Source organism: Podarcis cretensis (assembly GCF_951804945.1).
Source record: "Podarcis cretensis genome assembly, chromosome: 4".
In the NCBI taxonomy this organism is placed as follows: Eukaryota; Metazoa; Chordata; class Lepidosauria; order Squamata; family Lacertidae; genus Podarcis; species Podarcis cretensis.
The window spans coordinates 209999-235123 of NC_137173.1; the positions used below are offsets into that span (position 1 = coordinate 209999).

Consider the following 25125-nt stretch of genomic DNA (forward strand, 5'->3'; position numbering starts at 1 on the left):
GGACGTTCTCCTCCCCAGCCCCCTTGGCTCACCCACAAAGGCTAAGTGCAGGTCCTCCACCAGGAAGAGGCAGCGTCCCTTGGCAGCTGCCCCCCGCCCGGGCTTGCCCTTGTCTCGCGCCAGGCTGAGGAAGCGCTTGTGCAGCAGGTGGCGCAGGTGGGCTGGTCTAAGTGCAGGGGTGAGGCAGACCCGGTGGTAGCTGTGGTTCGGTTGCACCAGCATCTCTGCAAAGGAGGACTTCCCGCAGCCCGGCTCCCCAACCAGCAGGACTGGACGCTCGCTGCTCAGGAGCAGGTCCACCACGAAGAGCGCCCGCTCATGCTGAGGAGGGAGGAAGAATCATAGAATCATAGAGTTGGAAGAGACCCCAAGGGCCATCGAGTCCAACCCCCTGCCAAGCAGGAAACACCATCAGAGCACTCCTGACATATGGTTGTCAAGCCTCTGCTTAAAGACCTCCAAAGAAGGAGACTCCACTCAAAGAAGGAATGGCAGAACACACATGGGCTCCCCAGCCAGAGACCCCCCCCCCCGCAAGGGGCTGGCCCTACCTGGGGCTGCAGGACAGAGAAGGCGACTGGGAGGACCTTGACACGGTTGGATAGATAGGACCCGTTAAAGGATTCCAGGGTGCCATCCGCTGCCAGGGGGCAGAGGTCGAAGGCGGAAGGCCCAGTGGGGAGCTTGATGGAGAACTGGCTCCTGTGCAGGGCCTGGCGGGCAAAGTGCTCAAAGAGAGGCCAGTGCCTGGAGGAAGACAAAGGGCAGGGGAAGAACTCTTTGAAGCCCCCAAGACCGCAATACCAAAATGCTGCTCCACCCACCCCACCCACCGGCATGGCTCACACCCTGCCTCTTCAGCACCACCAATAGAACAGAATCATATCAAATCGTAGAGTTGGAGGGGACCCATGTACAGTAAGATGTTCTGGCCCCTGTGGAGAGTCAGCCTTTCCGAAAGCAGCTCTGCTGCACCACTGTGATGCCCACAAGGGAGAAAAGCCCAAGGTCCAGAGTGCAGAGGAGAGGAGAGGATCTTGGCTGCTGGCTTTCCGTGGGCTGTCTTGCTCCAAGTCTGAAGTGGGTCTCTCCAAGCCCTCCTGGTCGTCGCAGGGCCTTGCCTAGGGGCAGGGGCATAGCATGGGGAGCCCCCCCCCGGGGGTGGTTGCCCCAAGAAAAAAAATGTTAGGGGCAAAACATTTCAACCAGGAAGCGACCTGTCCAGACAACAGAACAACTCTTCTTTTCTTTGCAGCTGTAATTTCCTGGGTGACGTGGCCCCATTAGGCAGTTGAATGTGCGTGTTCTCCATCCATTTCCCTCCCACCCCTCCGAGTGGCCCTGGGCACTGGCAACCCACGCTCCGCCACCAGACCAGGGGGGAGGGGCTGAAGAAGAGCTTGGGATGGTCTGAATGAGGAGAGAGGGTTTGGGGGCAGAGACAGAGCCCTCTTGCCTCCATGCAGGACCTCCAGTGCCACTCACCTCTTCACCTGCCCTACCCTATGATGCCGGGATGCCCCTTGCTGGCTTCTCCCACCCGCTTTGCTCCTCCAGTCCTCTCCCCTCCCCCAAAGTCCCTTCCTCACTTGCGTTTCCCCAGCCTCTGTGCTGCCCCCTCAGTACACAACATCAGCTAGTTGGCAGCTGGCGCCCGGCTGTCTCGGGAGACTATGGAGGAGTGTGCCTTTGGGGGTGAAGTCAAACTGTTGGAAGGTTACAGCACCAAATCTCTTTCCATACACTTACTGGCATTTCCAAAGGCTCCTTCTTCCCTGGCTCTCCCCTGCCCCACGGGCCATCCTTAGGTCTTCCCCCCACCTTGTGAGGCAAAGAGTGCAAAGAGTCCAGAGTACCTGGGGTGCAGGTGGCCTCCGAAGCCCCAGATGTAGGCAAAAACAAAGATGCTCTGCACCAGCAAGTGGTGGTGGGCAGGGACGGTGTCGTCCAGACTACGGGACAAGGAGGCAGTGTGGCTGTCCAAGACGGTGCCCTTGGCGTCTGTGGGGAAAGGGCTGGGGTGAGCTGGGCTCCCCGCCCCCCCCGCCACGCTCCAGGGCTTCGAGGAGCCTCTCCACTACTAAACACACAAAGGGCATAGGGATCTAGGGGAATAGCCCCACAGCATGGGATGCAGCCCTGGCAGGAAGAGGCTCCTTCCCCCACACCCTGGGGTCTCAACATGCCCCCAGGTGCCCCGGGGGCGGGGGTCACTTACCTGTCGACTCCTGAGCGGTGGCGGCAGCAGGAGGAGGAGGAGGAGGAGGAGGCAGGTGCTTGACCCGGTCCCGGCGCAGGTGTTGCTCCAGCAGGGCAAGGAGGAGCCTCAGGAAGGTGGTTGTCTCCTGGACGCCCTGGGCCACGGGGTCCTGGGGGTGGGGGTGGGGGAGCAGCACCGAGCAGCAGTGCTCCCGCAGGAAGGCCAGCGTGGCGGGGAAGAGCTCCTCGGCCAGGCTGCGCAGCATGGCCAGGCTCTCCTGGGTCAGGCTGTACATGCGGTACACAGGGGCCAGGCCCGAGGCCAGCAGTCCCCGCCACAGGCTGGCCCCCCCGCAGTACAGCAGGGAGTAGTGGGTGCAGACGGAGGGGGCCACGCTGGAGGTGCTGGGCATCTCAAAGAGGAACTTGACATTCTCGGGGATCCGCAGCTTCTGCCCATTCGGCAGACTGAGGGAAGGTCTGGCACTGAAGAGGGAAGAGATGGGCTCCAGCCACTCTGCGCAGGCTGCCCCATCCAGCACCAGCCACTCCTGGGAGCTCCCCTCACCAGTCCTGCGCGCCAGGGTGGAGGTGGCCGCTCTCTGCAGAACCCGGGAGAGGACCCCATCCTGCCATATGCTGCCCTCCAGGCTCCCCACAAACTCAGCTACACTCAGGCCGTTCGGCCACAGGCAGACGGGGCTGGTCGACTGGAAGGGGCTGCTGGGGCTGACCTCAGCCGTGTGGGCCCCTGGGGCAGCATCGCTGGCTGCCAGGCGGCTCAGTGCCTTGGCCAGGGTGCGCCACATGGTGGTCTTGCCGCCCCCCGCAGGCCCCAGCAGAAGGACGCCTGGGGCCCCCCGCAGGGCCTGGAAGAGCTGACCAGCTAGGCTCAGGAGCTCCTGCTCGGGCTGCAGCTTGTCCTCGTGCAGCTGGGCCACCAAGGCACTCTGGAGGCGGTAGGGCACCCGCGACTCAAAGGCCTGCAGGGGGGCTCCCGGAAAGACCTCGCGCAGCAGGTCCCGTGTGTTCTGGAGTCGTGGGCACTCAGGGCCGCTGAGCAGCGAGGAGAGGCACAGTGCTTTGACCATGGCCGGCTGCTCCTCCAGGCCCTGGAAGAATGCGGCCCTGCCCAAGGGCCGGGACTTGAGCGTCAGGGAGCCCTGCCCGGCTGGAGGGCTGAACAGGATGCTGACCGCCACCCTGACCACCTCCCGGACGAGGCTGCAACGGCCCAGGTGGGGTTTCGGGTTCAGCTCCCCCTCCAGGCGCAGAAAGTGGTTCAGCTTCTCTGCGAGACGGGTAGCCTCCCGGAAGCCAGCAGCCAGCAGGGTGACCTCTGCTAGCTGGGTGAGGTCAGGGGGCAGCATGGCCAGGGGGCGCATGGCCAGGCACAGGGCCTCTGGGAGGCGCTCCAGGGTGATGACGCAGCCATAGGTCTCCCGCACCCGCAGCAGCCGCCCCCCAAAGAGGATGTTGCCCAGGACACGGGGCTGGTAGGGCTCGGCCTCGTCGGTGCCCAGCTCCAGCACTGGGATGGCAGGCTGCAACTCACCCTCAGAGCTCTCGGAGCTGTCGGAGCTCTGGCTGGAATGGGGGGAGCCGCCACCCGAGGACACCCCTGCTGTGGCTCCACGGCCCCCTTGCAGGCTCAGGCACATCCGCTGCAGGTCAACCAAACGCTGGCTGAAGGCCGAGAGCACCGCTGCCTCCAACCGCTCCGCCGCCTCCAGCAGCAGCAGTGCCCCAGCATGCACCGCCCCACAAAGGTAGCGTGAGAGGCAGCCCACCGACATCTGCAGGGTGCAGTGCAGGGTGACCAGCTGGCGACCCAGAGCCTCGGCCAGGCCCCGCACCGTGTGAGACTTGCCCACGTCCGGGTGGCCCAGCAGGCCTCCACAGCGGAAGTCGTCCAGTGCCAAGAGCAGCCCCAGGAAGGTCTTGTCCAGCGAGGGGCTCCCCAGGAGGTGTAGGCAGGGCCCCAGGTACTCATAGTCATAGCGGAAGCGGCGGTCAAGGGCTTCTGCCCAGCAGCCAGGGGGGCTGCCCACCCAGGGGCTGCCAGCAGGGAGCCCCGCTGTCTGGGCGCACTCGGGACTCAGGGCCACGTGGTACTTGAGGAGCTGGGCCCACTCAAAGGCTTGCGGGGAGCTCACCTGGCACTCGAGCAGCCGGGCAAGGGTGTCGCGCTGCTGCACCGTCAGGGTGATTAGCACTTCCAGCAGCAGACCCAGCTGCTCACTGCCGGGCCGGCAGGGGCGCAGGCTGCGGAAGTTGCGGACGTAGTGGGCCAGGGCTTCCAGCTTCAGGTTTAGCTTGAGCTCCAGCTCTGGCTGGCAGCGTTGATTTGAGAGGGCCTCCTCCAGAGTGGCGCGCCACACGGCCTCCTCAGCTAGCACCACACATTGGTTGGGGAAGGTGCGACACAGCGTGGCCCAGCCCTCCACCACCATGTGGAGGGGCAGCTCGGTGGGGCCAGGGCGATGCTTGAAGGCCACATCCAGCTGGGGCCGCAGTGCCAGGCGCTGGGCCACACACTGCTGCATCTGCTGAAAGACGGTCTCTTTCATGCGCTGCTCCAGGGCGCAGAGCCACTGGGTGGCCTTCCGGCTGAGGCAAACTATGCTGCACAGCTCCAGCTCCTCCTCCTGGTCCCCAACCAGGCCAGTCACCTGCACCACCGGCAGCTCGGCTGACAAGGTGCCACGGTTGTGGGTAGCGGAGGGCACGATGAGCGCCAGCTGGCGCACTCCAGGGAAACAGCGCTGGGCCCAGACTGAGGCCTCTGCTGGCTCAGAGGCGGTGGCCAGCAGGCTGATCAGCTCCTCGTTGCTGAGGAAGAAGAGGCGGGGAAAGCCCATGCGCGTGCCCTCCAGCACGTAGTCCAGGGCCCGGATGATGACCTGCAGGTCTCTGGAGCCGTCCACAAAGGCTTCTTGCAAGGCACCCCCGACAAAGCGGCTCTCGCGGCAGGAGCCACAGGGGGGCCTCACACTGGACAGCACCAGCGGGTCATTGCAGGTCACCTGTATGAACTCTCGGAAGTGGCTGTCGACCCGCTGGAACCGCGACTCCTGCATGGAAGGGGAAGGGGAAGACTGGGCTGCAGCAAGGGACTTCGGGCAGGGGACCAGTGCAAGGGCGCCCAAAGGGGCTGGTGGGCTAAAAGAGGCCCGCCTGCAACTCACCAGCTCAGAGCTGGGGAGACTGATGTCCATCTCGTAGAGAACAATGTTCAAGAAGACCCATTTCTGCTGGAAATTGACCCAGGCCTCGAGGAGGGATTCTGAGGTACAAAGTGGAGATGAGGATAGGGAAGACCCTCTCTTTGCTGCAAAGCACCTCCTCCCTCATGGCCAAGCTGGCCCAGAACGATGGCTGCAGCAGAACTGCCCTTCCCCCAGGGCCTCCTGCCCCGGCTCCTCACCAAAGGAACGCAGGATGGACGCCCAGCTCTCAGCCTCCAGCAGGATGTCGGAGGAGAACGGGGAGAGGATGATGTTCTGGAGAGTCAAGAGGCTGTGCTCCACCATTGCCTTCAGCTCTGCAGTATCTGAGGCCGAGACCAGAGGATGAGGGCTGGGCAGGGAGAGGAGGAGGCAGAGCCCACCTTGGCCCATGCCACACAGGGGTGAGGGCTCCCGCAGCAGGAGCCACCTTCAGAGGACTCTCTCTGCTCGGGTCACAGCTCAGTCCCCCCTCCCCAAGTGAGGAGCCCAGGCTGGCACTCTGGTCATTTACCTGACAAAACGTAAGTGCCACTGTCCTTAGAGATGTATTCCAGCTTGGGTTGGCGGTGCCGCGCAGCAGCCGGCCGGCGAAAGCGCTCAGGCTGCGGCTCCTTGTGGGGAACGTTGAGGATGAAATTGACGAGGCGGAACTGCTTCTCGGCCCAGGATCTCTCCAGGCGGAAAAGGGTGTCCCTGGCGTAATGGCGGCTCTTCTCCAAAGCATAGACCTGGGGATCAAGGAAGGTCACAGCCCCCCAGGAGAAAGTGGTGGGGTGGTGCCAGGCTGGGCCATGCGGGCACAAGGAGCCTCCTTTTCTCCAGGGGGCCCAGCTTCTGCTAACCTGCCATGCCAAGCTACTCACCCTGAAGATGGCGTCACTGTGCTCCAGGAGCGGGTAGGAAAGGAGCTGCCCCAGTGTGAACTGCATGTTGAGGGGGCACTTGACGCCCATCACTGAGAGAGAGGGGGTGGGCAGCTGAGGAGATGGGCTCTGTCCGAGTCCTCAGAGGAGGCTTCTCCCCCCCCCCCCGTCTGCTCCCACCATGGAAAGAGAGGAGGAGGAGGAAGCACTTTGACCTCCAGGGCAGGGTCCAGCAGGGGCGGCCAAGGTGCTTCCTGCCTCATCTCTTAGCACCAGGGTCTCACCAGCAAATATCTCCTTCCAGCAGCTGAGCTTGAGAAAGTGGCTGCCCAGTTTCAGGAGGATAGGGAGGTACTTCTGCAAGTTGGCAATGGCACGCAGGCAGGCTTGCAGCACCTGGTTTGGGCTGGGGAGGCAGTGCTCCAGGCTGATCACCTCCTTTTGCCACTCTTCGGTCTTCTCCATGGCCAAACCGGTGTTGAACTGGGGGTGGGGATGAGAGGAGAGCAGAGGAGGTATGCTTGGGCAGCCTCACATAGGTTGCATGCCATGGGAGAGGGAGGGACTGAAGTTTGGGACCCCAAAAGTGGTTCTCCTTGGGCAGGGAGAGGCCAACCCAGCCCCCTCCGTCTCTTTACCTTGACAAATGCCAGACACTTCCACTCAGTGATCTGCTCAGTGATGATGCGGAAAAGCTGCCAGATGCGAGTGTGGATCTCGATGACCCCCTGCTTCCCAGTGATGAATGTGACGTCCATGCAATCCCCTGAGGAGGCAGCAAAGGGCCGCAGCAGGGTTCACATCCAGCCCAGAAGAAGGGAGCTCCCTCCTTGCAAGGAAAGAACACCCTGCAGCTCACCTGTCAGGATCCGCTGGGAACGGCAGAGATCAGTGATGCGCAACACCGTGGCCTGGAAGGACTGGCAGAGAGTGCGCAGCTCCTCTTCCATGGCCCGGGGGTTCTGGGAGGGGTCCTGGAAACGCCCCATGGTCACGACAGTCAGCAGCTCCTGCAGCTCCAGGGTCGCTTTCCGGAGGGAGCTACTGAGCTCAGCGATGATGCTGAGGCGCCGTGAGACAATGAAGTCCGAGACCTCCCGCTGCTGGTACGCAAAGGCATCCCAGGTGTCCAGGAGCTGCAAGAGCCAAGGCTGAGGGTCAGGCTCATGCCAGGCTCTCCGGGCACCTCACCCGAGAGGAACCTGCACAGCCCAAAGGGCTGCTCTCCATCCCGAGCACATACCAAGTCTGCCCCATGCTTATCTCTGGTCACAAACACTATAGGAAGGAAAAGGTGTGCTGGAGGTGGCCTGCTCAACATCACACTAGTGCAACATGCTAGAAATTCCCAGGGGGTCCCACTTTTCCACAGAGTCATTGTGGGTGGGGATACTGGGTGCCCGTAGTTATTCAGTGCTGGGGGCATGCTAGCATCCCATAGCTGTCAACTTTCCCCTTTTCTTGCGAGGAATCCTATTCGGAATAAGGGAATTTCCCTTTAAAAAAGGGAAATGTTGACAGCTATGTATCATCCTTCCAACCCAAATATGCCAAGTGGTCTAGAGATGGATACTTAATCAGTGAGACATGTTGTAGTGATATCAAATTCAAGATATATTTAAACTGCCAGTCACGAAGGCAATCCAACATGGTCACTTTTGGCTTCAAATGAGAAAACTGACCAAGAATGAGAGCACTGGTAAAAGGAAAGTTGAAAAGCAAAACCAAGTGAGTGAAAACTCTTCAAAATACTTGGGGGTTGTTGAAGAACCACAATACTAGAAGCTCAGTTGGAACATAAGCATGTCAGTAACACAGCTACACCTCCATTGAATGCATGAAAACAAAAACATATGAATCAGACTAAGAGAATGCTGAGGGGAAAACAGAGGTGGCTGAATGTCCAATTTCCATTTTTGGCCAGAATGGACTGGAGGGTAGCACAGCAGGATCCCCAAAGGATGGGCCGGGATTCCTCTGCGTCAAAACCAAATATGAACAACCCTCTGAGCACCTTCCCTCAGTGTCAGCTTCACCAAAGTATGTGAGGTCCGAGGGGATGCCCTGCAGATGTCAACAACTGGGAAATTGTCCTTTAAAACAAGCCAAGGTGCCATTTCCTTAAAGAATGAGTGGAGAGTCCCCTAGGACTTCCCCATATGCCTGGGTAATACACAAATTAAGACATTTAGAAAATAAAGGATGAGGACCCCTTCATCGCCTTAGATGGACCTGAGAAAGAAGAGCCAAACAGGGAAGGCTCGCATTCTGTCTGAGAGAAAAATGTCGGACACACCGGACATCTGGGGACGGCCAGCGAGGGCAGAAAGAGGGAAGCCCTCCCAGGACTCGGGCTCTATGGGAAACGGAATGGAAGGTGGTCTGGGGACATCAGGATCCCCTTGGAAAGCGCTGAGTTGAGCATCAGAGGACAAAGCCCCAACTCTGAAGAAGACCTACAAGGTGAAGGATTGGCTACGAGGAAGAGTTTTCTTTTCTTTTTATGTACATTAGTTTTCTATAACTGTATTGTGAAAGTTTTTCAAAGTACAGCAAGATATAGAAAAGGGACACAGTTGGTGCTGTGGGTTGAACCACAGAGCCTAGGACTTGCCGATCAGAAGGTCGGCGGTTCGAATCCCCACAATGGGGTGAGCTCCCGTGGCTCGGTCCCTGCTCCTGCCCACCTAGCAGTTCGAAAGCATGAAGTTCAAGTAGATAAATAGGCACCGCTCCGGCGGGAAGGTAAACGGTGTTTCCGTGCACTGCTCTGGTTCGCCAGAAGCGGCTTAGTCCTGGTGGCCACATGACCCGGAAGCTGTATCCCGGCTCCCTCGGCCAGTAAAGGGAGATGAGCGCCGCAACCCCAGAGTCGGCCACGACTGGACTTAACGGTCAGGGGTCCCTTTACTTTTAAGATATAGAAAGTGAATGTACATAAAAAATAGATGGGAAAGGTTACAAAAGGAAAAAGAAAAGAAAGAAAAAGAAGCAGACAGAAGATAGAGAAGGAAGAGAAGAGAGAAGAGGGAAAGAAGCAATATAGAAAGAGAGAAAAAACTTCCGATTTTCCATCTGCCGGTTACATTCAAAAGTTATGAAAAACGTCTTCTTTTAAGAGAAGGAAATCTACCTTTTCAATAGCTAAAGGAGAAGCCTCAAGAAACTAGGAAAAGACACTTCCGATCCATCTTCTCGGGGAGTTCCTAAAACTCCTCGGGGACTCCTGAGGGAAAAAGGGATGATTTCCAGCTGAAGCTGTTTAGAGCTGCCCTTGCCAACAGTCTCCTTTTCGTAAGCAGCTCGGGGGCCTTTTATTCTGATCAGGGGGAGAGGGAGAAATCCCTCTGACTCCTCCTGCCTCCCAGGGCAATGGGGGGGAGGAGGAGAAGCATGGCCGCCAGCGGGAGCTCCTGGGAAGGGAAAGACGCCAGAGCTTGCTTGGGCCGAGGCCCCTGAGAGGCTGCCTGCTGTCTGGCCACGGCCGTGGGGAGAGGAAGGAAAAGGCCTCAGCCGGAGGGCGGCTGCCATGTCTGGGCCCGGCTGGCTCCATCCCCGTCTCTTCGGAGGAGAAAAAGGGCTCCGCTCCTCCTCCCAGAAGAAAGGACAACCAGGCCCTCCCTGCAGCCGGGGACTCGCGGGAGGGAAGCTTCCGGAGGAGAAGCCAGGGACGGGGAAGGGCAAAGGCCGGCCGGGGAGGCCCCAGCGGAGCCTCGCCTGCTGCTGCTGCGTCCCTCCTGGCCCTCTCAGAGCAGGGGGAGAGAGAGAGAGACCCCTCAATGGCTGCCTGCAGGGAGCCAGGGCGGAGGGGGGCCCAGAGGAAGAGGGCCCCCAGGGCCGGAGGGAGCCTGGATGCGGCCCTCAGCTCCGGAAGGGAATGGGGCCCTTTCTGGGTCCAGCTCTCCTTTGTCAACTACAAACTGCCGCTGTTTTATGTGTTGAATATATGCGAGATGGTAATTTATGGACCTAATAAGTATCTCAAGCCATTTGCACTCCGGTCTTCCACTGCCTCCCGCAGCTTGGTCAGACTCATGCTGGTAGCTTCGAGAACACTGTCCAACCATCTTGTCCTCTGTCGTCCCCTTCTCCTTGTGCCCTCCATCTTTCCCAACATCAGGGTCTTTTCCAGGGAGTCTTCTCTTCTCATGAGGTGGCCAAAGTACTGGAGCCTCAGCTTCAGGATCTGTCCTTCCAGGGAGCACTCAGGGCTGATTTCCTTCACAGTGGATCAGTTTGATCTTCTTGCAGTCCATGGGGCTCTCAAGAGTCTCCTCCAGCACCAGAATTCAAAAGCATCCATTCTTCGGCAGTCAGCCTTCTTTATGGTCCAGCTCTCACTTCCATACATCACTACTGGGGAAACCATAGCTTTAACAATACGGACCTTTGTTGGCAAGGTGATGTCTCTGCTTTTTAAGATGCTGTCTAGGTTTGCCATCGCCTTTCTCCCAAGGAGCAGGCGTCTTTTAATTTCGTGACTGCTGTCACCATCTGCAGTGATCATGGAGCCCAAAAAAGTAAAATCTCTCACTGCCTCCATTTCTTCCCCTTCTATTTGCCAGGAGGTGATGGGACCAGTGGCCATGATCTTCGTTTTTTTGATGCTGAGCTTCAGACCATATTTTGTGCTCTCCTCTTTCACCCTCAATAAAAGGTTCTTTACGTCCTCTTCACTTTCTGCCATCAAGGTTGTGTCATCTGCATATCTGAGGTTGTTGATATTTCTTCCGGCAATCTTAATTCCAGTTTGGGATTCATCCAGTCCAGTCTTTCACATGATGAATTCTGCATATAAGTTAAATAAGCAGGGAGACAATATGCAGCCTTGTCGTACTCCTTTCCCAATTTTGAACCAATCCATTGTTCCATATCCAGTTCTAACTGTAGCTTCTTGTCCCACATAGAGATTTCTCAGATGAACTTGCCATAGTTTGTTGTGGTTGACACAGTCAAAGGCTCTTGTCTAGTCAATGAAGCAGAAATAGATGCTTTTCTGGAACTCTCTAGCTTTCTCCATAATGCAGCGCATGTTTGCAATTTGGTCTCTGGTTCCTCTGCCTCTTCTAAATCCAGCTTGCACTTCTGGGAGTTCTCGGTCCACATTCTGCTTAAGCCTGCCTTGTAGAATTTTAAGCATAACCTTGCTAGCATGTGAAATGAGTGCAATTGTGCGGCAGTTGGAGCATTCTTTGGCACTGCCCTTCTTTGGGATTGGGATGTAGACTGATCTTCTCCAATCCTCTGGCCACTGCTGAGTTTTCCAAACTTGCTGGCACATTGAGTGTAGCACCTTAACAGCATCATCTTTTAAAAATTTTAAATAGTTCAGCAGGAATACCATCACTTCCACTGGCCTTGTTATTAGCAGTGCTTTCTATGGCCCATTTGACTTCACTCTCCAGGATGTCTGGCTCAAGGTCAGTAACTATACTACCTGGGGTGTACGAGACATCCATATCTTTCTGGTATAATTCCTCTGTGTATTCTTGCCACCTCTTCTTGATGTCTTCTGCTTCTGTCAGGTCCTTACCACTTTTGTCCTTTATTATGGTAATCTTTGTACGAAATGTTCCTTTCATATCTCTAATTTTCTTGAACAGATCTCTGGTTTTTCCCATTCTATTGTTTTCCTCTATTTCTTTGCATTGCTCGTTTAATAATTTAATAATAATAATAATAATAATAATAATAATAATAATAATAATAAATGTAAATGGCAAGTTCCCAAGAATATCTAGTGTTTGGCTTCATAAGATTAACTTCCCCAAAATTGAGAGGATTGGTAAAGAGGAAGTTGAAAGGCAAAACCAAGAGAGCCAAATCTCTTCAAAACATTTGGGAGCTGTTTAAAACCACAATACTAAAAGTTCAGCAAGAGTGTATACAGTACATACATCAGATCAGGAAACATACCATGAGGGCCAAGTGGACACCAGTGTGGTTAATAAGCAAAGAAGCTATTGGAGGCAAAAAAGCTTTCTTTGGGAAACAGAAGTCTTGTCCAAAGGAACACAAACCTTGGCAAAAGCAAGGCAAGCAGAAAAAAGGGATGCTAAAAATGTTGGTGCACATTGCTAAAATCATAAAGACCAACAACAAAATGTTATTCAAATGCATTAGTAGCAGGAGACCATCTAGGGACCCTTGAATGGCAAGGGAGTCCAAAGTGTGCTAAAGGAGGACAAGGAGATTGCAGAGAAGCTGAATGAATTCTTGGCATCTGTCTTCGCAGTGGAAGGAGGCATAGAGCAGAGCCCAGTGCCTGGACTCACTTTTGCAGGAAGTAAGTCTGGTTGGCCAGTGTGAGAACAGGATGCTGGACTAGATGAGCCACTGGCCAGATCCAGAAGGCTCTTATGCAATGTTTTGCTTTTGTCTTCTTCTCCTTTGGCAATCACTCATAGCCGAGTAAGATTGTCTTCCATGAACATGGTCTTAGTGGTGTGTCCGTAGGTGACTGTGGAATCCAATTCTGGATTTGATGACAGAGGGCCATCCAAGATTTGCTTAAAAACCTACAAGGAGTGTTTTCCTGAGGGAGTCCATTCCACTGTCAAACAACTCTTACTGTCACAAAGTTCTTCCTGGTGTTTACTTGGAATCTCCTTTCTTATAACTTGAATCTGTTAGTTCAGGTCCTACCATCCAGAGCAGGAGAAAATAAACCTGCTTCACCTTCCATGTGACAGTTCTTGAGATATTTGAAGATGACTATCATATCTCCTCTCAGTCACCTCTTTTCCAGGTTAAATATAGCCAGTTCCCTCAACCATTCCTCCTAAGGCTTTGTTTCCAGACCCTTGATCTTGTTGGTTGCCCTCCTCTGCGCACATTCCAGTTGTCAACATCCTTCTTAAATTGTGGCACCCAGAACTGGACAGAGTATTTTAGGTGTGGTCTGAGAGTGGGGCTAAGATGAGAGTAGGACTATTACTTCCCTTGTTCTGGACACTACACTTCTGTTGATGCAGCCTAGAATAGCATTAGCTATTTTGTTGCTGAATCACACTGTTAAGCTTACGGTCCATCAAGATCCCTAGATACTTTTCACATGTACTACTAATAAGTCAGGTGTCCCCCGTCTTATATTTGTACATCTGGTTCTTCCTGCTTAAATGCTGGACCTTGTAATTGTCCCTCTTGAAACTCATTTTGTTAGTTTGGGCCCAGTTCTCCAATCTGTTAAGGTTGTCTTGAATCCCGATTCTGTCTTCTGCGGCATTAGCTACCCCTTGGAGTTTGGTGTCATCTACAAATTTGATGAGCATCCCCTCAATTCCTTCATCCAAGTCACATATAAAGACATTGAACAACAATGGGCCCAGGACAGAACCCTGCAGCCCCCCACTGGTCACTTTTTTCCAGGATGATGAGGAACCATTAAGGAGTATTATTTGGGTCTGGTCAGTCAACCAGCTACAGATCCCCCTAACGGTTACCTCATTCAACCCACATTTTACCAGGTTCATTGCAAGAATATCATTGAAACATGAAGGATGCCCAATATCAGGTGATGCTACTCCTGAAGCAGTGTCAGCCTCCAGCTTGGCACATCACTTTGCCCCGCCAATGTTTTCTTTTCCACTCACCACCAAAATCCTTCCCTGTCCACCCTGCAACTGGGTCTCTCACCGAGTTTTCCAGGCTCTCTTCGCTGGGCGTAAGAGGGCGGAAGCATTGCTGGATGACCTCATTGAGGGCTCGCACGTAGTCAACATATTCCTGCAGCTCTGCCATCTGCCCCTGGTACTGCTCCAGCTGCACGGGAAGAAGCACGTCAAGCAGGGATGTTGCTGCTGCCCCAGAGAGCCCCAGATGGGCATCACTAGCCCACAAGCCTTGGCTGTACCATGCAGCACCTGGGGTCCGCCCCAGGTTGGGAATCCACCCCAGCCCTCAGCCCTCAGCCCTCAGCCCTGTCCTCTGCAGATGTGATTAGAATGCCCAGGCTCCTTACACAACATTGGTTTTCCCGGCAGGAGCACGCAGAACCTGGAATCCAAAGCTGGCAGCAGAAAAATGGGAGGGTGGAAACAGAGAGGCGGAAACAAGACACAGAACTCTGCTTCCTGGCCATCGCCCCTGGATCCCTCCTCATTTATTGGACAGGGCTCCCTGGCAACTCAGACTACTCAGGGGGACCCAACCTTGAAGCCACCCATGGAAGAATGTGTCACAGGCAAGGGGCCCGAGCCCCCTCCTTTCTCCAGCCAGACCCCCCACAAGCAGCCTCCTTCTTGCAGGTGTCTCCATGTAGCAAAAGCTTCCTGGAAAGATACAAGAGCTATTTCTCTGTTAGTCCCACCCCAGGCTCACCCCAGGAGCAGTCAAGGCTTCAGAGGTTCTGAGCAGAGAATTCTCTCTTACAACATTTGGGGCTCTTGAACTGTGAATTGTGAATTGTGCTCAGAAACATGCTGGGAGCCAGAAAGGATCCTTTAGGACCATTTTTTTTTAAATTATTATTATTATTATTATTATTGCTACTACTATTCACTTTGTGTTTTTATTCTGTATTTTTATGCTATGAACCACCCTGAAATCGTCAGATGAAGGGTGGTATACTGCTGCTGCTGCTGCTGCTGCTACTACTACTACTACTACTAATAATAATAATAATAGGATTGCAGTGCAGGGTTTATCTATTGGCAAGGGTGGTCTGGGCCCCAACTAGGCTAGGCAAGCAAGAGGAATCTTTTCTTTTGACATACAACCTGGAGATGTGCAGGAAAGGTATAACATGGGGACAGTGAATCTGCACATTAACTGAAGGCGGGAGCTGAAGATTCCCAGATGACCATGAATACTAGCTAAGGCAAGGGCCTTTCTGCCTCCCTGCCTGCCAGGTGGGGAGGGGGAGGAATCCTACCTTCTGGGAGCACTTGGCAATGGTGAAGATGTCGGTGCCAACATTCATGTAGAGTTGCAGGACGCCAGACAGCTCAGCAATTAGCTTCTCGCTCCGCTGCGCAGTCTCGCTCAGTAGCAATGACAGGATGTCCTCATTGATGGAGGCCAGCAGAGGCACTGCAAGGACAGAGCAAGCTGGAAAATGGCCCCCCAGTGGAGCAGGAACTCCAGCATGGTCCCTTGCTCCCACCCCTCCCCAGCACATACGGAGGTCCTGATGAATGCCGCTGCAGTCCACTAAGAGAAGGAGGTTGTGTGTGATGACCACACGGGGCACCTTCTGGACTTGGGCCACCCACGTGCGCAGCTTGAGGATGCAGTTCACATACTCCTCGGCCGGCCAGCTCTTCATGCTTTCCAGCTGGCTAGGGCTCCAGCTGTGCACAAAGTTGTAGATCTCTCCCAGCCAGGTGTACTGTCGGCACAGCAGTTCCGTCTCGGTCAGGGCTGTCTGTGGGTGGGGAAAGGGGGCAGCACTCAGCTGAGGCCTTTGCCATGCTGGACCCGGCCCCAGCCCTCTGACCCATGAGTCAGGGCTGCCAGAAAGGAACCCTGCACATGCTCTGCAGCTCTCCCCACTTCCCCTGCAGATGTCGGGGCCTGGCTCTCCCCACACCCCATGGTTCAGGAGGAAGCCAACCTGCTCCCACCTCCCGGGAGTTCTGGTCAGGGAGTGCAAAAAAATATATAAATGTTTTGGGTCTTTATGATTTTAGCAATAATGTGTCTCAAGGTTATTTTTTTTAGCAGCCCCAGCCCCAGCTCAGCCCACACTTCCAGCGGGCACTCACCGTGAGCAGGGCACGCAGCTGCTCCGTAGCCTCCTGGATGATGCGGTCTGACCTCAGGTCCTTCTCCAGTTGCTCCCGCGACAGCAAGGGGTACATGCCCTTCAACCGGTGGCCAATGACCTCCAGGCCACCATATACCTTCACGTCCATCTGATATACCAGCTGGGGCTTCTCACCGCAGAGCTCTGCTGTCGACAGCCGCTTGGGCTGAATGAGGGGCTCCAGGGAGCCCTGCTGAGGAATGGCGCTCCCACTGCTCACATCTGCAGCTGCAGGGGAGGAGAACAAGCACTGTCACCCGGCCAAGGTGGAAAAGACGACGACCCACCCCTCAAATCTGTAGGTCCACAAGATGGCAAATACACCACAAAAGCAGAGCACATACACCAAACAAGGGGAGCAGACTCTGCAAGCTCACGGTTCACATCCACACCATACATTTAAAGCACTCTTAGATCACTTTAGCAGTCGTGGCTTTTCTTCCAGGAATACTGGGAACTGTACTTCACTAAGCATGCTGGGACCTCTCACAGAGCTGGTTCCCAAGACCCTTCATAAACTATAGTTCCCAGGATTCATAGGGTGGGGGGAAAGTGGTGTAAGGGGGCTTTCAAGGTATGGTGTGGATGTGGATGGAGCAAGAAGGAACTGGCATAGATTTGGTGTCACTTCTGGAGAGGCCCAGCCCAACACCCCACCCCCACCCCTTGAGCAGCCCCCAGGAGAGCCCAAGGAGGCCAGGCAAGGGCCCACTGGGATGGGGCTCATCCTCTCCCTGGCTTACCACTCGGCTTGGCTGCATGGTGCTCAGCTTCAGCTGTAGTGCTCTGAGGGTTCTCCGGAGGCGCTGACCCCTCACTTTTGACCCGGGTCGTCTGAAGGGAACAGAAAGTCTACTCAGCTGGTGGGGCAAAGTCCCTTCCCAAACACTTCTGGGCAGCCCCTGCCGCCTACTGCATGGAAATGTGGTTAAGTGCAAGGCACAAGAAGCCAGGAAGTTGTGGGGTGGAGGGAGAGGGAGGAGGGACCCTCCTTGTGTGGTGTTTGACCAGGAAGCTGACCCACCTGCAGGACGGACTCCAAGACCGTATTCACAGCCCCCAGCAGGCAGTCCTCCAGCTCCTTGTGGGAGGGGAAGAGCATGAGCTGCCTGTCGGCGCCAAACACCAGGTGCACCTGGAGGACCGCTTTCCGCTTGATGCCATCAGCCTGCGGGGAGACACCAAGCGGCAGGTGAAAAGGCTTCTGGCACCCTAGACATGTTAAGTGTAACTATTTAATTGTACCCTGAAATGGGAAAGAACTCTGTACAGTATGTGTCTATATGTATACTGTGTAGCATGGTATGGAAACTTCCATTCAGCTAAACTAGAGTTGCAGAGAGCCTAACAAGTTTATGATGAGTGAGAATGCATCTCTGCTAGCTCTCACAAGGTGAGAAAGGATTGTATTACAGCCCTATGTGTTTGTTAATCTGTAGGGATCCATTTTGCGTATGTTAGCTTTTTGTTCCGAAATCACTGAAGAGAATGGTGTGCTAAGTCTTTCTCCAGGAGATAGCCTCGGGCTAAAAAGAGCCTGTTTGGGAGATGCAAAGCTTTGATTTCAGCTCTGGGTGAAGATATCCATAATGTGCCCCTGAAGGACCAGGTGCGCAGCCTGGGAGTCATTTTGGACTCACAGCTGTCCATGAAGGAGCAGGTAAATTCTGTGTCCATGGCAGCTGTTTACCAGCTCCACCTGGTACGCAGGCTGAGACTCTACCTGCCCGCGGACTGTCTCGCCAGAGTGGTGCCTGCTCTGGTTATCTCCCGCTTGGACTACTGCAATGCGCTCTACGTGGGGCTACCTTTGAAGGTGACCCAGAAATTACAATTAATCCAGAATGTGGCAGCTAGACTAGGGACAAGGAGCGGCTGCCGAGACCACATAACACTGGTCCTGAAAGACTTTCATTGGCCCAGGACGTTTCCAAGCACAATTCAAAGTGTTGCTGCTGATTTTTAAAGCCCTAAACAGCCTCGGCCCAGTAGACCTGAAGGAGCGTCTCCACCCCATCATTCTGCCAAGACACTGAGGTCCAGCTCTGAGGGCCTTCTGGTGGTTCCCTCACTGTGAGAAGCAAAGTTACAGGGAACCAGGCAGAGGGCCTTCTTGGTAGTGGTGCCCACCCTGTGGAACGCCCTCCCATCAGATGTCAAGAAAATAAACAGCTCTCTGACATCTGAAGGCAGCCCTGTTTAGGGAAGCTTTTAATGTTTGATGTTTTATTGTGTTTTTAATATTCTGTTGGAAGCCGCCCAGAGTGGCTGGGAAGGCCTGGGCAGATGGGTGGGGTATAACCAATAAAGTGTTGTTGTTGCTGCTGCTGCTGTTTCCAAATGCACAGTATTAATAACCTCAGTAAGGCAGAGCATCCTGTCTGCTCCACAAGCAAAGAGCTGAGCCAGACTCTGGAGGCCGACCCTGAATCCCCTACTGGAGCAGAAGCTGGAAACCACGACAGGCTCTGCCCCCCCCCCCCGCATCCCACCCGAGCAGGTATCCCTGGGGTACGGGACCTTCATGGTGTCATAGATAAATGCTCTGACTTCCTCTTGCATTGCAGAGACCAGGTTCTGGCAGAGGAGGAGGTTCACCAGCAGGGCCAGGAAGCCCAGCCTCTGCAGCCAGTGTTCGGCGATCTGCAGGCGGTGCTGCAGCTTCTCAAAGTCGATGCGCTGCTTGTACAGGGAAGCCTTGGTGATGTACAGCTTGTAGCTCTGCACCTGCTGCTGCAGCCCACGGACCATCCTGTATGTGTCGTCCCGGACCTGCCAGAGCAAGACATGCAACAATGACGCCACCGCTGGCTGGGTGCAGCGGCCAGGCAGGCACCTCACCTGGGCCCAGACAGGCAGACTTATCTGCAGCAGACACATGCATACAGATCTACATGGCTGCCTGCAAACAGGAGTCTGCCTGACTTCACACAAGGGCAACCTGACCGCACATTTTCAAAGGGCCCCTTGCAGCATCCCAGCCATTCCCTGTATGAAGCAGGGTGGCCCGGACTTCCGGGTTGGCGCCTCTGGCAATGGCGGGGTTCCTCCGATCGGGAGGAATTTGCTCCGTGGAAATCAGGGTCTGACCGCCACGGCGAAGGCGGAGACCCACTAAAATCACAGGCGGGAGAAGCTTGTGAATGTGGGATTCGGCTGGCACCCTTTGCGCCTCCCCTGCTCGCGGGGAAACCCAGTTTTGGGGATCCGGAGTGACGTGGGGTGAGTGGCGCGGTGCTTCGAATTGATTGCTTTTTTCACGGAGTGAAGCTGCATTGCTGTTGCCAGAGAGCGCTGACTTTTTCCTGTGGACAATTTGACTTCAAACAACTACCCGTGAGTAGAACGGAAAATTGGATTTACAAATGTCTTAATTTGGTACTGAAACGGGAAGGTCTCAAACAGGAAGTCCACCTTCCCCTTTTGTAAATAGATTGAAGCAAAGAAGCTGCAAGCTAAGGTCTTGGAAAGCCTTATGTAAAGGATTAAACTTCCATCGATTAAAATCATTAAACCCCCCTTGGAAGCAGGAGAAGAGGGGGGAAATTTTGGATTGTGTAGCCTGCAGGAGAGAGTGATAAAAATTAAATTACCACTGCTCTGAACCTGGAAACGGGCTGCCAGTAGATTGACATTTTGGGAGAGTTCATTGACAGTGAAGAGAACGTATGTTGACAGTTAGTTAAATAAGAGAAATATATTGTTTCCATTGTCCTCTTCTGCGTTTAAAAAGGAGGAAAAGTAACTGAAAATTGAAACTAACTTTACTTTTTAAACTGTGCTTGAAAGGATTGATACAAGTGGAGACTGTTTCCATCTAGAGGGAGCTTTTGAAACTGTTACAAGAGTGGAGCTGGGGAATCTCCAGCTGCATGATAAGAACTGTGAGAATCAGGGATTGACCTTGGACCATTTAAGAATGTCGACAGGAGAAGCCTTAGTGACTGCATTATGTAAGATAAGCTACTCGTTGGAACAACTTCACAAGAAGATGGATGCTTTGACTACTAAAATTGATAACTTGGGACAAAAAGTGATTAATTTGGGACAAAAAGTGAGCACCAATACAGAAATTATTCAGGATTTGGTACAGGAATTTACTTTAGCAGGACAAATTGTGGAAAAGGAGAAGGAGAAAGTTGTTGTTGTCGAACCTAAAGTAATACAAGTGGGAGCCTCAGCCTTACAGAGGCAAATTGAGGACTATAAGTTGAGGCCTTTTATGATTGAAACTAGAAAAAGTCAGATTTTGAGGATCGGAGCCCGGCCTGGACTGGAAAAGGAAAGTTGGAAAGATTCCTCCATGCAGGGATTAACTGACTTTTTGGACATGGACTTGGGTCAGGAGGAGATTGGAGTTCTGTGGGCCTTTGGATTTGGAGGAATCTTGAAACATGCCCTGAAATACTTTATGGATCTTAGCTTTAACTATGGAAATTTGGCTGACCTGTCGAGAAGGAATAAAAGCATCGTTAGGTCGGAGTTTCCCCAAGATCTGCTCTTTAGCATCAAAGAATATGAAGAAGACCTGCAGAAGGGACGTGGAAAAGAGTTAAGAGCCTCGGACATAAGATCTCCAGGTTGATGGACTGTATGGAGTTGATGAAAGTGACTGACAGAGTCCGAGAGTGGGGAGAGGAGATGGTGGAAGAAGATTGGAAAATTTAAAGTTTATATATAGAAATATTGTAAAATTAATGAGTGATAGAAAAATGTTGGAATGAAATTTTATGGCCTTAGTGGAAATGTTTTAAGGAGTTAAGCTTAAATAAGTATACTAGTTTTAATGGAAAATAAGATTAAAAATATGTTAAGACATTTATATGACAGAAAATAGAGAAAGAGGGAAAGGAATTGCTGAGACGACTAATAGAAGTAGAATACAAAAAGGGAGGTGAGAGGAGGTCGATGAAACAAGGGAATGAAAGATAGAATATGGAAAAGCTATGATGTATGCTTTTAAATTGTTTTTGTATTGTTTTGTTTAGTTTATTGTGTTTAGTTTAATGTGTTAAGGTTGTGTTTTGTATAGTTTATATATTGTATTGTATTGTTTTTTCTCTTTTTTGTTCTTTTTTGTTCTTTTGTTCTTTTGTCTTCTTTCTTCTTTTTCTTTTTTGTAAGTTTTAAAAGTAATAAATATTATTTTTTTAAAAAAAATGAAGCAGGGTGGCCCAAGTCACTGGCCCTGGGGAACTGGCAGTCTTGAACCCGGGTGTCACTGGCAGTATCACTCTCAAGAACGTCATGGAAGGGATTCTAGGGGCCTAAACCTTCATGGGCTTTGCTGGGTAAAAACAGCAAATGTGCCCAGAAACAAGAACATCAGAAGATGTTTTTGTTTTACTATGTACATTGTGTTCTCTTTTTGTATTGTTATGTTGCGAAGCAATCTTCAGATGAAGGGCAACATACAAATTTAATGAATATAAATAGATAATAAATGAATAAACAGGACATCACGGTGGTGTATAACAAAATATAAAATGACAATGAAACAAAAATCCATTAAAGCAACAGGGGAAAATATGAAAAACAACTGGCTCAACTTGTAAAAGTTTAAGTGACTGAATAGACCTGTTGGCATAACAAGATCTTCAGGAGACGTCTGAAAATTAGCAGGGAAATTAGCAGCCTGGGATGGGAAGCATCTCCCAGCAGCCCTGGGGATTTTGCCCCAGCCTTTGCCAGAGGGAGCGTGGGCTCCCGGCTCCCGCACAGCCCCAGGGATACTGCTTGAGGCCCCCACCCCCCACCCCGGTGCTCACCCACTGCAAGACCGAGGAGCAGAGCTGGAGGAATTTGCTGAGCAATCCTTGGGCATTTCTGTTCTCCTGGGCCAGGGCACGCTTGAGATCGGAAAAGGTGTAGCACTTGACTCTGCTTCTGGGCAGCCAGTGGATGGAGTGCAGTTGCAGCAGCAGCCTGCAAAGGAAGGACACGGAACAGCTGCCGGGGCCCCCAGAGGGGGAGCGGGTCCCCACTCCAGGGCCTCCCCACCCCCACGCCTCACCTGGAGATGTGGAGAAGAGCAAGTCCAAAGTGGGGCACCGAGTGGAGGAGCTGCAAGCTCAGCTTCTCCCGGCATTTCAGGTAATGCAAGTGCTTGACATTGACGAACCAACTGGCGGGGGGTGGGGAGATAATAATAATAATAATAATAATAATAATAATAATAATAATAATAATAATTTATACCCTGCCCATCTGGCTGGGTTTCCCCAGCCACTCTGGGCGGCTCCCAACAGAATATTAAAAGCACGATAAATGAGAGAGACAGAAACTTGTCGCTGAGACTGGGGAAGCCACTCTCTGCCTTTGCTCTCTTGCGGCAGCAGCAACCCAGACCCACCACACAACGCAGGAGGACAGCACCCACATCACTTTGGCCTGCCACTTCTCTCCCCCCCCCCCTTACCGGACAAAGGCTTTGCGGACCAAGAAAAGCCGGAAGAAGGGGATGTACTGCAGCAGCTGCCACAGCACGGCCTGCCGGTGCAATTCGCCCAGGGAAAAGGCCTCCGACCCCTCTTCAGGGTGCACATGCAGCACCCCAAAAGGGGAGAAAATGTAGTGCTGGGGGTTGACCAGACGCTTGGGAACAGCCACCAGGTCATAAGGCCTGCGAAAAGGGGAAGAGAGTTGCAGGAGCCAGTCGTCCAAGGGAGGCCTTTCACCAACCCCCAGAGAAGCAAAGCAGGGCATCCTCGCCCCCTTTGCTCCGTCCTGCCCTCCTGGAAGCTCAAGGAAGAGACAGAAACTCAGGAAGCTGCCTTATTTGTCAAGCCAGACCACGGGTCTATCGAGTTCAGCGCTGTCAACGCTGACAAGGGGCTTTCCTGGGCCCATCTGCATGCAACGTATGTGTCCCCCCCCCACAAGCTACAACCTTTCCCCCCAACCTTATGCAGCTCTACAAAGTGCTGTGCCCATCAGTGAGACTGCCCAGGCGAGTGTTGAATCACAGCCAGAAGAGCATGGAATGCCAAGGTTGCTGGTCCAATCCCTGCATGGGACAGCTGCATCTTCCTGCACTGCAGGACTAGATGGTCCTCAAGAGTCTCTATGATCTATGATTCAGGTTCTGGACTCAAGTCTACAGACTCTAGGGGGACCAAAGCTGGGAAAGGCCTCTGAGAAGACCCTGGGGAGAGGAGGCAAGACAGGGCGGGGCAGACAAAGCAGAATTCACCTCCTTTGCCCCCCCCCCCCCCGAAGCAAAGGAGGGAGGGAGACCCACTTGCATGATGGGAATGCCAGCCAGGGCAAGAAAACAGGGGTACCTGAAGTGCCGGTTCTGGGCAACGTTGAAGTAAATGAAACTTATTTCCCCCAAATGGCGCTTCCTTGCAAAGAGCTCAGCTGCCTCAAGACTTGACACCATTTCTCCTCCTCTGTCTCGTGCTGCCCCGGCTCTCTTCTTGGGCACTGTAGGCGGTCCTGGGCTTTCTTTGCGTGGCTCTATGGAGGGCCTGCATCAAAATTGGAAAGAAAGGTCTGTAGGACATTTGTCGGCAGGAACGCCCCGGGGTGAGCCAAGCTGGCTTGGGGAGGCCTTACCCTGCAGCCCGGCTTGGAATAGCACAGGGGAATTCTGTTGGCACATCTGCAGCTAGAGTTAGAGGCATGAGGCCAAGGCTGCCGGGTCGGGGGGTCTCCTCTTGAGCCACCTCCCTGCCGACTTGCCCCACACATCTCTGCAGCTCCTGGAGGGACACAGGATCTGGCTGCAGCATGCCAGAGGCCCCAGCCGCTACCCATTCCATCGCAAAAGGGCAGGATTGGCCCAGAAAGACTGGCTCTCTGCTGGAGGGCAGCTGCTTGGCTATTTCCTTAGGCTCTCGGGGGCAAAATTCTCGTGGGTCAGCCCACAACACAGCACAGTCCGTGGGGAAGGCCCGCCAGATGGACCCCAGAATATCTAGGTCAGAAACCATGGCCTGGCTGCTGCGGAACTGGAAATAGAGGCCCTCCAGGTAGGGGGCCAGCTCTGCCCGCCTCGACAGCAGCTGCTGGAAGGGGGCGATCAGCCGCAGCGCCTCCATCATGCGAAGCCAGGCCCGGCGACTGCTTCTCTCCAGGACCGTGCGGAAGACGGCGGTCAGCTCCGCCACAAGCGCCTCCACATCCTTGGGCTCCGCATGCCCAGCCTCCTGGATCTGGGTAGCCAGGCGGCGGCGGAGGGCACGGGCCCAGGAATGGTCCTCCTGCTGGGCTGGGCTGCTGGGCATCTGCCTGCCTGCCGAGAGACACAAAGGGGATGGGTGAGGACCACCTCAGAACAGCCCTCTTCAGGCCTGGCAGAGCACAGCCAGGAAAAGGGGCCTCTGGGGATGAGCAATAGGGGCCTTCAGCACCAGGCGAGGACGTTTCTCCCCCTTTGCACGGCTTTTCAGTCATCGCCACCCCAACCTGCAAGCTGTGGGATTCATGGGGTTGCAGTGCTTGCCCATGGCTGGGTTTCCTGAGAGTGAGGGACAGGAGAGACTCTGGTGCCTTTATGATATATAGGGCTTATTGCCACCTGTCCCTAAGACAGAGGGGCTCGTCCTTCCATAGTCACAACCTTGGCTCTGTCGCTCAGCTGCTGCCTGCAGCTTGCTTCCAGCCCAGCTCACACCCAACTTTCAGGTGTAACAGCCAGGTGAGCAGGAGGCGCTTGGGCTAGGGTTAGAACCACTTTGAGGTTTTATGACTTTTAGGAAAACAAACAAACAAACAAGGCCCTCTAGTGGTGTACCATAATAAAAGACAAAAGTGGAAAGGACCTAACAGAAGCAGAAGACATCAAGAAGAGGTGGCAAGAATACACAGAGGAACTATACCAGAAAGAAATGGATGTCTCGTACACCCCAGGTAGGGGGGTTACTGACCTTGAGCCAGACATCCTGGAGAGTGAAGTCAAATGGGCCTTAGAAAGCACTGCAAATAACAAGGCCAGTGGAAGTGATGATATTCCAGCTGAACTATTTAAAATTTTAAACGATGATGCTGTGAAGGTGCTACACTCAATATGCCAGCAAGTTTGGAAAACTCAGCAGTGGCCACAGGATTGGAGAAGATCAGTCTACATCCCAATCCCAAAGAA

General features: G+C 53.7%; 1 protein-coding gene across 2 annotated transcripts in view; it reads right to left on the reverse strand.

Annotated features, from left to right (window-relative positions):
- DNHD1 (dynein heavy chain domain 1) overlaps positions 1 to 25125 on the reverse strand; it is a 48449-nt gene that overhangs the window by 21613 nt on the left and 1711 nt on the right. Inside the window, exons 2-24 of one of the 2 annotated variants that reach the window (XM_079973207.1) lie at positions 23598 to 24276; positions 23321 to 23509; positions 22456 to 22659; positions 22051 to 22161; positions 21806 to 21962; positions 18558 to 18809; positions 17062 to 17205; positions 16781 to 16871; positions 15997 to 16265; positions 15413 to 15656; positions 15165 to 15322; positions 13928 to 14053; positions 7152 to 7428; positions 6931 to 7058; positions 6577 to 6775; positions 6293 to 6384; positions 5941 to 6157; positions 5627 to 5752; positions 5388 to 5485; positions 2219 to 5273; positions 1857 to 2001; positions 552 to 747; positions 33 to 321 (exon numbers count right to left, since the gene is read on the reverse strand). In XM_079973207.1, coding sequence (XP_079829333.1) covers positions 33 to 321; positions 552 to 747; positions 1857 to 2001; positions 2219 to 5273; positions 5388 to 5485; positions 5627 to 5752; positions 5941 to 6157; positions 6293 to 6384; positions 6577 to 6775; positions 6931 to 7058; positions 7152 to 7428; positions 13928 to 14053; positions 15165 to 15322; positions 15413 to 15656; positions 15997 to 16265; positions 16781 to 16871; positions 17062 to 17205; positions 18558 to 18809; positions 21806 to 21962; positions 22051 to 22161; positions 22456 to 22659; positions 23321 to 23509; positions 23598 to 24276 — 7446 coding nt within the window. Of the gene's footprint in view, positions 1 to 32; positions 322 to 551; positions 748 to 1856; positions 2002 to 2218; positions 5274 to 5387; positions 5486 to 5626; positions 5753 to 5940; positions 6158 to 6292; positions 6385 to 6576; positions 6776 to 6930; positions 7059 to 7151; positions 7429 to 13927; positions 14054 to 15164; positions 15323 to 15412; positions 15657 to 15992; positions 16266 to 16780; positions 16872 to 17061; positions 17206 to 18557; positions 18810 to 21805; positions 21963 to 22050; positions 22162 to 22455; positions 22660 to 23320; positions 23510 to 23597; positions 24277 to 25125 lie in introns of both variants that reach the window. The other variant, XM_079973208.1, reaches the window with a different exon arrangement.